Consider the following 15,353-nt stretch of genomic DNA (forward strand, 5'->3'; position numbering starts at 1 on the left):
GAGTGTTACTCGATCATTTATGTTTTGACTATTCGGTCGTGTAGCCCTTTATCGTCGCAAGCTTGAATAACGAATAAAGGAGCGATTTAAATGAAACTTCCACACGATTTAACGTCAAATATTGACGTTAGAATTTTTATTGGAAGTAATACCGTTATTTAAATACACGCGGTGAATTTACAACGAAGAGCTTGTACTAAAAATACACAAAATTTAGTATCAAGAAAACGTTAAAGTTATTCCGTTTATTCCAAATAATACAAGAAATAGTAATTATTAAGATTCAACCGTGGAAGAGTAATTTTTAATATAATTATATTAACGAAACTCGAGATAACGAAGTATTAAATTTTCAGAAGAGTGACCATGGAATGTTGTTAATAATTTTTAAGAATGCATGATGTGTATACATTTATTTAAACTACCAAGTGACGCAGCTCGTTCAGAATAAAATCAAGCTCTCGATAAATAATAATTAATGTAAAATTTCCTGTGTTTTTTCCACGATCTCACGGTTCGTTGTATACAAATTTTCATTTCCATTTTCCGCCACATATTAACTGAACCAGTTCGCTCGACCGGATTTAATGGATTGATTTTCATGGTAAAAGTAGCAGCATCAATTTCGGAAAATCGCTTCTATCGGAATTTGTGCGATTCTTGCGGAAACTCGGGATTGCTGCGAGTAACCAATTTCTGATTTCAAGGCTCGCGTGTATTTTTGATTGTTATTTCGACTGATAAAAATACTTTTCTAAATGAATTTAATACAATTTCTTGACTCAGCGATGAAAGAGAAATAAGTAGGACGAATACCATAAAATAGCGTTAAATACCAAATTTACGTTTAAATATTTACGTTTAAATTGCCCCAATCACACTCAAAGTACAAGCCCATTGTCCGAGATCTACCATCTTCCCTCTGCCATTCCAGAGAATGAAGCACTTTCGAGATTACGTGCCGTGGGTTATTTCCTGGACTCGTAAATGACGAGTTTCTTGCCCTGGGGTAATGTTCGCGATCGTAAACGGTCTATTTTATTAGCGCAACGAGCGACTCCGTTGCGCAACGATCTGTTGATATCTGGCACGCTTCGATAACAAAGACGCGTTTCTCTGTATTAGCATCGCCCTCGAATTCCATCGTTCGCCGGATTAACAGAGACGTTATTGCGTCTTTGGCACTCTTTCCGAACCTATCGATCTGAGACGGTTAACCACCTGATGAACACTCGAGAACGTGCTCGTGCATCAGCTAAGGCTGGCTTCGCATTAGGTACTCGCTCAAGAAGCCCATTACCTTGCCGCAGCGTTATCAAGGGGTGAAATGCCACACTGGAAACTATAAAGATTCGATTTTCGTCATTCTCGGCGGAGCTAGTCTTAAAGAGACGAGGATTGTGGTTCGTGGTTTTTGATCAGGTCGTTTTTGATGAAAAAGAGGATGGTCAGGACTAGATCAGAAAGTAGAGAGTTAGTTTCTTCTAGAGTTGGTACTAGAGTTACTTTCACCCGACTAGAGTTAGTTTCTTCTTTTTAGTAGTCCATGATTCAAATTTCCAGAATTTTCGAAATCGTGACCATCCCTTGTCAGTTTAAAACCGCGTTATCGGAAGCGAAGAACGATTACTCGCGACGCTCAGCAGTTTAGGAACAACTTTCGCAGTTCCTTAGCTTTGAACCTATGTTCCCCTAAGTGAGTTACACGAGTTTTCTTTACCCTTACACTTCAGTTCGCAGCGCAGGCTGCTTGGTGCTGTTAAACTTGCGCTCGTGTATTATTTAAAACCTGTGTCGATCATTGCTACGACGCGCTAACCTCCCTCGCGAATAGCAATCATCGGACGAGTGTCTATCGATTTCCAATTCTTCGTTTTTCATCATAGAACTCGCGTTCGTAGGCATATTCTAGTATATTGTCTATTGTAATATATTACTCTTTGGCAATATTGAGAAGCGATTTATTTTTTATCAATTATGACGAGTGCACGTGGAATAGATTCATACGCAAGTAAAAAATTACTTTATATGCGAACTCGCAGAAGGTGATTCTAACCAAGAATAATTTAACACGAACGTTAATGAATACTGTGAAAGAGTGATTTATTGATAGTTACTATCCGCGAGGTGCTTGAGCCTTGACAGTGATAACTCGTACAGGAAATACAAAATAAATATAATATCGTGCTTGAGTGTTTACTCGTCAAAGATGAAATGTTTCGCGTCGTATCAATCACTTCGAGCTGTCGACCTTGGAGACTTCGTTGAAATTGAAGCACGGTGTAATCTACATGAAATTACAGTTCCTCCAATAGAATTAGAGGCTATTCAAAATTGCAAAAATCTGTAAAATATCAACGACGATACACGTGTTACAACATTTAAAAAATAAGACTTTTATTTGAGTTTTATTTATTTCCCTGTGCCTGGGAAAATATTGCGAAAAGTATTTTTAAAAGCAATTAGGCATACAAAGAAGTACGATCTCATTGTTCGAAATTTATAGCTACCGGAAATACATTCGCGAAGTCGCTGAAATATGGATCAGCGCGCGAAACGATGGCAAAACGAGTCCCCGGAATGATTCTCCATGGCGTGCCATAATTTTACCCATAAACGTGATTTACCGTCGCGGGGAATGCACGCGACGTGTGTACAGACGATTCTTCGGACTTTCAACATTCCGCATTTTGCGAATAATTACGCGCCATTCGCAATGCTAACGGGTAGAATTTAAATGATTCATGGCCTTCGGATGAAGTGGACTCTGATGAAGAGTAAATACTGGTTGCTTTTCAATTGGGTTGACGCATCTTTACACATAATATGTACACAAGAATGCAAAAGTATGTGTAAATTGTTCACGACGCGATTGAAGTTATGTTTACGATGTCAATTGGGTTAATATTATTCTTCGACAATGAGCCATTAATGAAAATGTCTTGGTATTTTTTTATTCATGATAGAAATGTCTATCGCCGCGATGCTCTAACTCCCGATCTACGTATTTCTTAGCTTTTCAATATTCATCTTCGTGAAGGAAAGAACAAAATCAATTTCTATGTAACAATAAAGTAAATAGATCCCTTAAATCGTACCCAATGTATAATACAACATTCTTCTTGCAGACCACTTGTTGCTTTCAATTAGTCATCGACACGTCTGCATGATTAGAACGAAAATACGTGCAACGCGTGTCACGCCTAATTTCAGAACTCCGCGGTTCGATTTAACTACTAGAAAAAGAACTGCACGATAAGGAGAATTGACTGGCAGTCGAGGTTCTCAGTTGCAGCTACCTTTCAATTTCGTTTGATTAACTTGTCACGATTAAGAGGAGAAGAAATATGGTGGCAAACTTACTGATAACATCGATAGCAGAACGTACTCTATTTTATTTTCAATTTGTTTTATGTTAGGTGCGATTATGCGAATTTATGGTTGGAAGTCACTGTTTCTGAAAGGATACATTTGTCATAAAAACGTTACTTATCGTTCTTCGAATTTTACGAGAGTCAGTATCACGAATAATTTTGCAATTTATTTTAGCAGAATGATTGAAACGGAGCTCCTTATACGCGACTAGAATATCTGCGCCAGATTCTATCTCCTGACATTGCAATATCGATTGATACCAAAAATGAGATGCATCGTATTTCGTAGAAAAAAATGGAAATTATTCATTGTCCGAGTCTATAACTTCGAGAAGAACTTTGCTCCACGAACCATAAATATCCCACAGGGCGATTTTCATTATCGAGGGGACAATTGATTCACGTCTGAGAATTAGTGGGTTCGATTCGACTAATTCGCCGGACCAATCGACCGAGAAGGAATAAAAATGGGGGACCCAAGGCAAAATAAATCCCCTCGTCACGTGTGTAAGTCACTTCCGTTCGGTAAAAAGCTTGAAACCGATCGTTCGTTTCGCATTCACGTTTGCAGAGTTCTTCTCGATGGATGAGATTGAACTTTTTCTAGATCGTTCGTGTAACGTTAGATTTATTCCACGTAGAGGACGGTGCAATTTTTTTGTTCCCATTTGTTCTTGATAAAACTTGGTGAAAAATGCTTGAAATCCTCGGCATAGCGATGTATCAAATTTTTTATCGATGATCATCTTTTAATATCTCAGAAAATATCTGAAAGATTTCTGCGTGAGATGAATTGAAAAAATTACCAAATGTATTTGAAGATATACCTAAAATATTCTCGAAAATAACAGAAAATTCGAGGAAATCTTTCTTTGCAAAAAATAATGACTAATAGCACTTAAGGTTCGATCTCTTCAGTCGGTTGTCCCTCTTAATAATTATTTTTCCGTCCTAGAATCTATACTATTCGGAAACATAAATTATCATCGTTCCACAGTTTTCTGTCCTTCCGCTTTAAGTTTTATCGAGATCCTCGACTTTAACGCTCCGTTGCCTGCCATTTCTCTTCCTTCGTATCCGTCGTGTCGCAAAAACCCTACGGGTACTCTCGTTATTTTGCTCTTTTATTTCCGATATGCTTGGCTGTGACTTCTCGCAGTCGCAAAAAGAAAATGCGGGATGATCATTTCGCGCGATCTCTGCGGCTAGACTTTTTATTTTCCTTTCCTTTTCTAGTCGACATTTCACGGCGTTACAAATTGCTAGATAGCATTCGATCCGTAAGGGTTTAAGTTTATCGCGATATCGCGCAACTTTCGCGCCGTGAATCCGATAAGAGATCCGATTTTCGTAATCATTTCATCGTGAAAATTTTTGTTGGGATGCATCGTTGTGTGTTTATATCAGAGAATAATAATTTTTCAGCCGCGAACAAGCTATTATCGTTTATTTTACGTTTGAAATTATTCTCTCGGAGCCATCCTCGGAAATTGTGCAACTGAATATCGCAGTTTTGTAAAGTGGATCGCAAAAAGAATTTACCGAGTAATAATTCACTGAAATTAAAGTACGAAAAGACTTTATAATGTATTTCATCGAGAAAGACTAGAACCATAATTCGGAATAAAATTAATTTTGTTTAAATGAATGAATATAAATGGAAAAAGTATGAATATCGTATAATACTATTCGTTTTATACAATTCGATGCAGAAACGAGAGCCAACAAATAAATTACATTAAACGACTGTTTCAATGTATCTCTGAGGGGGATGGAACACTTTCCTTTTTCTATAACTGTGCGATTATTAGGTCAGTTATTCTTCCGCGGAAATCGCGTAAACCGTATCTCCTACTGTTTTGAACTCGATCTCGTTGACTCTCTTTCGTTCTCGCTATTTTTCACTCTCGTCTCCCAGCGCATTCCGACCCGCGATGGATAACAGCGGTCAACTCTTGGGATATCTTCCTCCTACGCCAACTGTATTTATGTTTCCCCGAGACTTACAACCGAATCCCCTCGCGACTCGACTCTATCCTCTGAAAGACCACACATTACTCAAAACGCGAACGACTGCCGCAACCTAAGAATACCGTACACGAAACGGTCAGTTTTACGACCCTTAACCTCTTATCACCGTGCGTATATATGGCCGTATAGTAAGTGCCATTTGTTTTTATTTCATCCCTCCACATTTTCGCCACTAGCGCACATTCGTGCAACGATACGAACAACGACAAATATTTTTTCGAAGCTTATCATCCGTCTGATTCATAGGATGCGAGATTCGTTTTAATCAGACTTACTGGAAGTTTAACAAAATTCGTAATTCGTCATTTTTCTTTAATTGTATAGTACACCAATCCTCCAAACTTGTAAAGATCCTCGGAGTCCCAATTCCCTCCAAATTGAAACGTTACGTCGATATAAATATCCGATTCGGCGTAGCCGTTAGGTCAGAGTGCAATTCGCTGCACGATCGGCGGAAACGGTAGAGCTGGGATCGCGAAACTCGATAAGAATCTTCGTCGGGCGGCGAAACACGTTGCCAGAAATTTCGCCTTCGTGTTTCCGCGGGAAGGAAACTAAATACGGGACACCGGATACCCGAAATTATTTTTTCGAATCAAAAAGGGGAAAACACGGACGGTTAATTCGTGGACGAATGGGAACGGTAACGGATAGCTTCGTTCGCCGCGTATCGATTTTCACGGGACGGTTCGGTTTACCCGCATTTTCATCTCGTGTTTCTTGGGGAAAGAGTTTGCTACTTGTCGTTCCGAGACAGTTTTCCAGAGACGTCTTATTCGCGGAACGAAAGGACGAAGTTAATATCGTTTGGCGCCCGTCACTGGCCACGACAGACAACGTCGCCGGTACAACGAACATCTTCGCACCTTTTCTCTGTTTTCGAAGTGAAAGAGCGAGGAAGCTTTATTCTGTTCGTGGATAAATGAAATTTTGTTTAGTTGCTGTTTAAGTTCTGGCAGAAATTTTCTTCATTTTTCAATTCGCCCTGAAAAGGCCAAAAAAATCCTTTTCGTGGATATTTGCACAAAAATGGTTCCAATTCATGGACGATTTAAATAGAAATAATATCGTTACGGTTATGTTTCATGAAAAACATAACATCATACTTTCAGAGAGACTTCTATAATGTAGAAGAGTACATGAATATATTAAGTAAATAAAAAGAACTGTAAATTAGGATGAAAATACGCAATAACGACACGCTGTTCGGTAGAAATTTAATAAAAGATTGTCTTTCGAAGTCTCCCAAACTCGACAGAAAAAATAGATAAGGAAAAATGTACTCTGAGTGAAAAGGATCGCGCAACAAGTAGGTCGCTTCGGCCTTTGAAGTAAGTACAACTCGTCCGTTACGAATGAATCGGATATTTTTCAGCGGGCTGAGGTAAAGGCTGAAGCAGCCTTTATAAACTGTTGTTTCACTTATCATTCAATCTTTTCGCTATCTGTATCGTGTCGTTAATTCTGAGCTTTTCTGACGAAGATAAGTTTACTTATCGATGTTTATTCATGAAAACCACGTTATTTTTCAGAGATAAAACAATTATTTTTTCCACGCTTCTGAGTAATAGTTAAATTTAAAATATTAAAAAATAAGAAGCTCGTTATTTTGTCTTCCTTGGGGCGTTGGGGCATGATAGATCCATCCCTGAAATTAAATTATTCTTTCGCTCCAGACATTCAAGTACTCGATTGACGCGACTACTCGACATCTGTTCGCGCGTCGCGTCTCGATGACCATTATTACAACCTCGAGAAGCTTGCTTTATCCCTCCTCGGCGAAATTACTTCATGCTGAAGAACACGTGACCGTCGTTAAACGTCTTTGGAATCCTTCGCAGCCGAATTCAAACCTGTTTCGATGCAGCGATATCCAGAAAAAAAAAATGTAACCATTACCTTTTTCTCAAATAACGTCGAGAAGACCGAGGTACTGAAACGACTATTTAAATAATTATATCTCGTCTTCGTTAGGAGTATTAATATCATCGGAAACCTTCAGTTATAAAATCAGACGGTATCACAAAAGTTAATCGAGCCAACTTATTTTCGGAGTATAATTTGGAATTTTATCGAGACCTACGTACGTTCTTCGGCCTTTGTTTACAAAGGAAACGCGTAAACCGTTACTCTTGGCGTGTAAATACGCCCCGTGGAGGGGATATAAATACACATTGTAGGCATATCAAACACACAGTACAAACTGAGCATACTTCCACGCGTGGGCCATCACGTATCCCCTCCTCTACGGCTGTTCGATGACTCGAAGTTGCAGAAGACTTTAAAACCTCGCTGCTAGGCGAGCCCTCGGATTAGTTCATGCTACTGCTCCGACAAGTTTGCGTCCAGGCGTATCACATGGCGTGCAAAAATCCGGTAGTGAACGTGAAGCAGGGGCAGCTGCGCGGCGTGGTCGAGGACAACGTCTATGGCGAACAATACCTCGCCTTTCGTGGGATCCCGTACGCGAAGCCTCCCACTGGTCCGCTCAGGTTCAAGGTGAATGTTAACGTGCTCGGAGAGGTCGCATAGGTAACGATTGCGCCGTCACTCGACTCCCAACAGACCAACGTGCCAATGGTTCGCAATCTTTGTTTCGCTGACGGTCCGAGGTGAATTGTTGCCGAGGGACTTGGAGACTTTACATTCGTAACGACTGTAAGAGAAGACCAATGGTTCCCGATCTTCGTTTTCTTGGGATTCGAGGTGAATCGGTGTTGAGGGACTTGCGGACGTTACACAGATAACCACTGTGACGTTACACGAGTCCAAGAGACCGAGAGCTAATCGCTCCAAATCTTCTGCTTCGCTGAGATCCGAGATAAATTGCTGTTGAGGGACTTGCGGACGTTACACAGATAACCACTGTGACGTTACACGAGTCCAAGAGACCAATGGTTCCCAATTTCTGTTTCGCTGACGGTCCGAGGTGAATTGTTGCCGAGGGACTTGAAAACTTTACATCGGCAACGACTGTGACGTTGCTCGACTCGATGAGTTCAATGGTTCCCAATCTTCGTTTTGTTGAGATTCGAGGTTAATTGTCGTTGGCGGACATGCGAAAGTTACACACAGATAACCACTGTGACATCACTTGACAACAAGAAGAGACCAATGGTTCGCAATCTTGATTTCGCTCAATGTCACATCTCATTTAATGGATGATAACGCCAATAGATGCTAGCGATAACCTTCTTTGAGTGCCTCGTGTCGTTAGATATTCGATTGTGTCAGTGGACTTTGTGATTTTCACAGGATTTTTTAAGTGAAAGTGGATTTCTCCGACCGTTTTATTTTATATGCTGATCATCGGCAAGCTGAAATATGTAGTTAATTATTATGGTCGTAAATAGTTTAGACGTCTTCGTATAATGTTGGGCATTCAACGTTTCAAATAAATGTTAATCAAGATTTAAATGGAGCATGTTGTTACAGGATATTAATTATTAATTTTTAATTAAATAAGTTGAAGAAAAAAAATGAGATCGGTGAACTCAGAAACATTCTGTACTTTAATCGCAATGATTTTTGATGAAAGGTATAATTATCTTAACGCTGTGTAAATAAGCGACGAAAACAAAAAGTATCAAACATGGAACTTGATTGATGTACGCTAATTAAACCATACTCGTAAATTACATTTATCCAACTGATCTTATTTACAAGCTTTTTGATGGTCACACAACATACACATGATTTATATACCTTAATGCTTGTTGATAGTAGGAATCTTGAACAAAAATTTAGGTGATCAACGTTACAAGGAAGTATCTCAACTATTAATGAACGTGATAAACTACTCTGCTTAATGATGAGCTACACGGAAAATAAAATGGTCGAATAAATTTATAAGAAACTCAAGGTTTAGTAACGCAAGGCGTACACAACAACTTTTCATCTTGGAAAAGAGACTCCAGTAAATTCTGCGCGATTTGTTATCCGTTACTTGGGTTATCGCACTATTTGCCATGATACAGTTATTACAATTCAACGCTTCCTATCAGAACTATGCCAAGGCCTGTCTTGCACATCAAGACATACGAGTTTCATATCTTCGATGCAACATAAGCGTTTATTACGAAGTTCCATTTCCTTCGTTACACAGACAACTCCAATTCCAGACAATTCCAACGAATACCTTATCTGGTTTTTTCTTCTATTCTAGTTAGAGATTTATAGCGTGTCTTCGTTAGTATTATGGAAATTTTCCTCGCGATAAATATTGTTACAGATCTCTAGAACGTTCAATGGAAAGTTTTATTCGAATAATACGCGATGAGTAATAAATTCTAATATTCAGGTCAATCGTGCGAGAAATTAGACTCGAATACGATACTAGACATATGTTATATCAATTTATATGTAAACAATTCGGTTGAAAACCACTCAAAAACGTTCTGCATTTTAAACAATACGATTTCCGACGAAAAGAATAATATCTTTGTATGTCAAAGTCGAAAAAAAAGATATATATATATATATACGTGTCGAATTGAGTAACCTCCTCCTTTTCGAAGTCGGTTAAAAATAAATTCCAAGGGCTCTTGTCTTCGAACGTATAGTATTCTAAATATTTTTTCCGGTACTATCACGGCTATCGAGTAGAACAAATTCACCTGAAAGTGCCTCGAAACAAAGTGATATTTATATCACTGTTAAATAAATTGATTATTGCACAAAACGTGAAATACTATTCTTTTTTAATTTTCACTCGCAGGTTCATTTTTCTGAATCTAATGGAAGCTATGCGTAGTACATAAGTATTAAATAATAATAGTTTCAATTTAACGTCTCGCATGGAATGTAAAATGCTACTTTTATTTCATTAATTTGTCTTTAATTCGTTCTTTAGAGACTGATGATTTGAATCAGAAGAATTCAGTAGATCCAGACATTCCCGACTAGAACTTTTCGCACAATCGTCGGCATGCCATTCAACAGGTTTATCCTACACGTTCACATACAAGTGCGATACAGGTGCTGCGTAAGAAGAAACTAACTGAAAAACTGCGAATATAAAAAGACGCATACAATCTAAGAGACAGCGTTCAGGACGCGCAAGATGAAGAAAACATTTAAATTCATAGGTTCATTCGCGAAGGAATTCCCCGTTATTATCGATGCATGTAACGTACAATACTGTACGCTATTAATGTTTTGTGACAATGACAATGTAGATATATCTACAATATTAAAGCGAAGCAGCGTGTTTGTACGTTGAAATAGATCCACAGATCGAGACTGCTTTGACTTATTTGTATTCGATTAGAGAACAAAAAGATCGAATTCGTCCATTTAAAATTCAACCCTCGCAAGATTAAGACGCAACTCCGTTAATTGAAAATATTTTTAAATACAACAATTTCGGCATACGCGTCAGAAAACGTTCCCTCGATTATTCTAAAAGTTGTTAGCAGACGTTTTTTCGTTCGCTTCCAAAAAAATTCGTAAGTATGCTCCTGGCTTCTCCCCTTACACGATCAAGCGACAGTTTTTACATCGATATATAGGAAAACGTAGACTTTCGAGTAAAAAAAAAATACTATTGACCTTTAAGCAAATCGACAGTTAACGAATAGTTTATTTCTACCCAGGATTCCCAACCTCCCGAGCCATGGACCGGATGCAGGGACGCCACTAAGTACAGCAACGTTTGCGCTCAGTTCGACTTCATTGTACGAGAAGTGGTCGGAAGCGACGATTGCCTGTATCTGAACGTGTACACGCCATTGGATAACGCAGCCACGAAGCGGTCTGTGATGGTCTGGGTGCACGGCGGTGCCTTTGTTCAAGGATCCGGCGACAACTATATTTATGGGCCCGATTATCTCATCCGCAAGGACATCGTCCTGGTCACCATTAATTACAGGCTTGGGATATTGGGTGGGTAACTCCACAAGTATTAACGTTTATATGTAACGAGTTTTGTCGAAACCATCGTTTCTCAACGTGATAAGCTTAGTACTCTCTAGTCTCCTCTAGCTAAGCTCAGTATCCTCTAGCCCCCTGTAGCTAAGCTTACTACCTTTTAGTCTACCATAGTTGAGCTCAGTACCCTTTAGGCATCTGTAGCTAAGCTTAGTATCGTCTGGTATGATGTAGTTGAGCTCAGTACCCTCTAGGCTCCTGTAGCTAACCCTCTATTATGATCTAGTTGAGTTCAGTACCCTCTAGACCTCCCCTCTCCGAGGTCAGTACCCTCTAGCTCTCCGAAGTTGAGATTAGTATCCTCTACAGTCTAGACCTTCATAGTTGCGCTCAGTACTCTCTAGCTCCCCAACAGCTGAGCCTAGTACCCACTAAACCCCTAAACTAAGCTATTTCGACTATTATATCATTAAATTTTAAGCTTTCAATAATTTAAAGTGCGCGGATCAGAAAGCGAATCTGACAAAGTGGGCGTTTAGACCGGATAGATTGAGAGACACCGATCCAAACTATTTCCCCGACAGCGACAGACCGAACACAGCGATAGCAGCACCAGCAGCACTATGCTAAATTGCAATTACGTTGCGTCGCTCCTTTATTTCGCCAATGGAAAAAAGCTTCACGTGGATAGAGAATGCAAATTATTCGTTCGAATCGTTGCAGGTTTCCTCAACACACAGAACGAAATGGCTCCAGGTAATCAAGGACTGAAGGACCAAGTGATGGCGCTGAGATGGGTCAAGGATAATATCGCGAGCTTTGGCGGTGATCCAGAGAACGTCACGATATTCGGAGAGAGTGCTGGGGCTGCCTCGGTGCACTTTCTCAGCATATCGCCCATGGCTCGAGGTAAGATGGGAGATTTCGATGAGAGAACCACTCGAAGAATTTAAATTTTAGATCGAAATTGGGGGCCTTTCGTCAGAATATATTATTTCTAACATTAAGATCAAGGAGGACGTCCTGGGTTCCTTGATACAAAGACATTCGTCGACAAAATGAAATTTTCCAATAAACAAACATCTATATATAGATAAAATATCCGCTGTACTCTGGATTGCAGGATTGTTTCACAAAGTGATAGCGCAGAGCGGAGTGGCGTTGAATCCTTGGACCATGAGCGCCAAGAACTCAAAAGAGTCCGTGTTTCAGCTGGTTGCCAAACTAGGCAAAGAGACGACCGATCTTGAAACAGCCGTGGAATATCTGACGACGTTGGACCCGCTAAAAATCATAGTCGCCGAGTGTGAACTTCTCACGCCAGAGGTAAAGCCAAATGCGACTATTTTGTATAGCGACTTAACAAAAACATTCAGTTTTCGTAATTGAAAATCTATTTTTTTACACTTGTCACCTCTGTTACCGCTGCACTTGTGAAATAATTATTTTAATACCCGTTACGTTTAACGTTAATATGGTATCTTTACTAATTCTTGAATTTCTATTTCATCGTTAATTTTATAGGATAGGTTCACTATGTTTGGATTCTTCGGACCAACCGTCGACGATAAATCCCCGAACCCATTTATTCCACAACATCCAACGGTTCTAATGAAAAACGCTCCTAGCGTGCCCTATTTGCTTGGTCACAATAGTAACGAAGGAAGCTTCTTGGTTACGAGTAAGTTCACGTTACCATTTGCTACATTTCACTCAAGTTCAGTTAACCGAACGAGCTTGGCTATTATTTCCTTGTTATTACATAAAGGAGCTTGTTTTGTTGAATTAACAATTTTAGTTGTAATGTTGATTTATATATTTTCAGCACTGCAGCGTTTTAAAGACTACGATAAAATCAACAACAATTTCGAGATCACCATCTTTCCGAGCACACTGGACTCGCTGAAGAAAGACGGTGTTTCTATCGAAGATTTGAAACGTATATATTTCGGCGATCAACCGATCGGCGAGAAAACATTGCAAAACTATGCGGATTTGCAAAGCGACATAGCGTTCCTTCAAGGTATTCACTACGTGGCCAAAGATTTAAGAGAGAAGTACCCCCAGAATACGTACTTTTACAAATTTTGCTACGAAACCGGCGAGTCGTTGATGAAACAAAAATTGGAAGTCACTTTGCCAGGTATGGTGCACAATTGTTCTCTAACTGTCGCGTAATTATTTCCATCGCTATAACTCTTCTGTTGTCTTCAAAATAATCGACGCGGTTGTGTTTGTGCACAACCGCGTCGATTATTATACACCCAAAGAACAAATAAAGTGTTTTCTAAATCGAGCTTTAGATTTTGATTTTCAATAAAAAATTGTATGGAGTGCAGTAAATGCGTTAGTCATAGATGCGTTAGTTCATAGATTTCTTGAAATTATTGTTTAATTCAGTACACATTGATATACATATTATTTACAGGGACGACACATGCCGAAGATCTGTATTTCCTCTTCTTCCCACACGTGATAAAGCTGGCGGACATGAAACCACCGGGACCCGGAAGCGACGACTACAAAGTCATAGAGTACTTCACTCAAATGTGGACCGACTTTGCAAAAACTGGGTATGCGACGCGTAATTTCGATTTAGTCCTATGAATTCTCTGAAATTTTCTGAAATTCCATGAACCTTTAGTCTAATTCATTTATTTCATACGTATCATTTTTTATTTAAGGAATCCAACTCCAGTAACCACAAATCTGATCTCGACCACTTGGAAACCCATGGGCAAAGGCAACGAATACAATTATTTAGAGATAACCGAAAAACTTCAGATGAAAACTGACAAACTGGACGAACACACCTTCAACTGGAAGAAAATGAAGAACAAGTTGTGATTACTAATTTCTCGCTATCTGTAATTTGTATATACGCATGCCTGTGAAATTAATCAATAATACCAGTGACATAGGCGGAACAAATGTGTAAAATTCTACTTAAATAAAACAAGAATCAAAATTTAGATAATCGATTCTCTAACGATTCCTCTCGGTCGTACGTTCTAAAGGAGCACACGTTGGTTGTAAAACTAAATATCGGAGCAATCTGTGTGTTTCATTATTATTCAACGTAATGAAATGGAGGGTGTGAAATTAATTTCAATTTTACACTTGTAATCTGATAGAAGAACAACAATAAGCAAAATTTGTCGACTATTGGACATCGTATATATTGTATAAATAAATTGTAACGATCATCTATATAGACTCATTATAACGAAGATCCAGATCACTATAATAGTTGAGGATTCAGAAGGTTGGTAATCGAACCTAACGACTAGCAAATATTTGTACTTAAACTACAGTTATAAATAATTGAATATACAATCACAGTATTATTTTTTGTTAATTTAAACCAACATTGATTTATCGTTCTCCCCTTAAGGCTATATATTCGCATTTAATTAATCGTACTACAAACTTCATCGTGGCTGTACAAATGCAGCAGTGAAACAAACCACAATATAACTCGTGGTTTGGTGTCCTAGCGTATACAGGGTGTCCCAAAAGTCGGGGAGGAGCCGGAAATGGGGGGTAGCTGAGACGATTCTGAACAACAATTTCCTTTGCAAAAATGTCGGATGGAGCTTCGTTAAGGAGATATTAAGCGAAAACCCCGACCAATCAGAGCGCGCGTAGACCGTTCGAGCGGCCGCGGTAGCGAAGGCTACGCGCTGACGGCCGCGCTTGTACGCGAACAAGTGACTCAACGTGCATCGAAAGACATTGACGCTGCCGCCTAGCGCGTAGCCTTCGCTACCGCGGCCGCTCGAACGGTCTACGCGCGCTCTGATTGGTCGGGGTTTTCGCTTAATATCTCCTTAACGAAGCTCCATCCGACATTTTTGCAAAGGAAATTGTTGTTCAGAATCGTCTCAGCTACCCCCCATTTCCGGCTCCTCCCCGACTTTTGGGACACCCTGTATATCGAATAGTCCTTTCGCGCGAAGCTCCGCGCAGACCATCGCATGACGCCACAGGTTTAAAATATAAATTTCCCGCATCAAGGAATGCGTCTGAGGCCAAACACCGCGCTTACTCATCCATCGATTGCGGGAAACGAAGAAAGAA

At 39.5% G+C, this 15,353-nt stretch overlaps 2 protein-coding genes across 15 annotated transcripts in view; one reads left to right on the top strand and one right to left on the bottom strand.

The window, feature by feature from the left end:
• The window catches only part of LOC128887126 (calcitonin gene-related peptide type 1 receptor-like), a 121,364-nt gene that overhangs the window by 14,388 nt on the left and 91,623 nt on the right, over positions 1-15,353 (bottom strand). The window contains exon 1 of one of the 13 annotated variants that reach the window (XM_054142649.1): positions 7,610-7,731. The exons of 11 other annotated variants lie outside the window; for them this stretch is intronic. In XM_054142649.1, coding sequence (XP_053998624.1) covers positions 7,610-7,616 — 7 coding nt within the window. In that variant the 5' untranslated portion in view covers positions 7,617-7,731. Of the gene's footprint in view, positions 1-7,609; positions 7,732-15,353 lie in introns of those variants that run through there. One more of the 13 variants, XM_054142650.1, reaches the window with a different exon arrangement.
• On the top strand, positions 7,697-14,204 carry LOC128887119 (esterase FE4-like). 2 transcript variants are annotated; one of them, XM_054142621.1, is made up of 8 exons: positions 7,697-7,904; positions 11,000-11,288; positions 11,997-12,182; positions 12,397-12,599; positions 12,798-12,954; positions 13,099-13,438; positions 13,657-13,846; positions 13,958-14,204. In XM_054142621.1, exons 1-8 carry the CDS (start codon positions 7,725-7,727, stop codon positions 14,066-14,068), a joined length of 1,656 nt encoding a protein of 551 aa, XP_053998596.1. In that variant the 5' UTR covers positions 7,697-7,724; the 3' UTR covers positions 14,069-14,204. The 2 variants fall into 2 exon arrangements, with proteins under 2 accessions (XP_053998596.1, XP_053998597.1); XM_054142622.1 differs by having other exon boundaries at positions 7,702-7,904; positions 13,099-13,416; positions 13,702-13,846.

The sequence above is a fragment of the Hylaeus anthracinus genome, unplaced genomic scaffold (assembly GCF_026225885.1).
Source record: "Hylaeus anthracinus isolate JK02 unplaced genomic scaffold, UHH_iyHylAnth1.0_haploid 11985, whole genome shotgun sequence".
In the NCBI taxonomy this organism is placed as follows: Eukaryota; Metazoa; Arthropoda; class Insecta; order Hymenoptera; family Colletidae; genus Hylaeus; species Hylaeus anthracinus.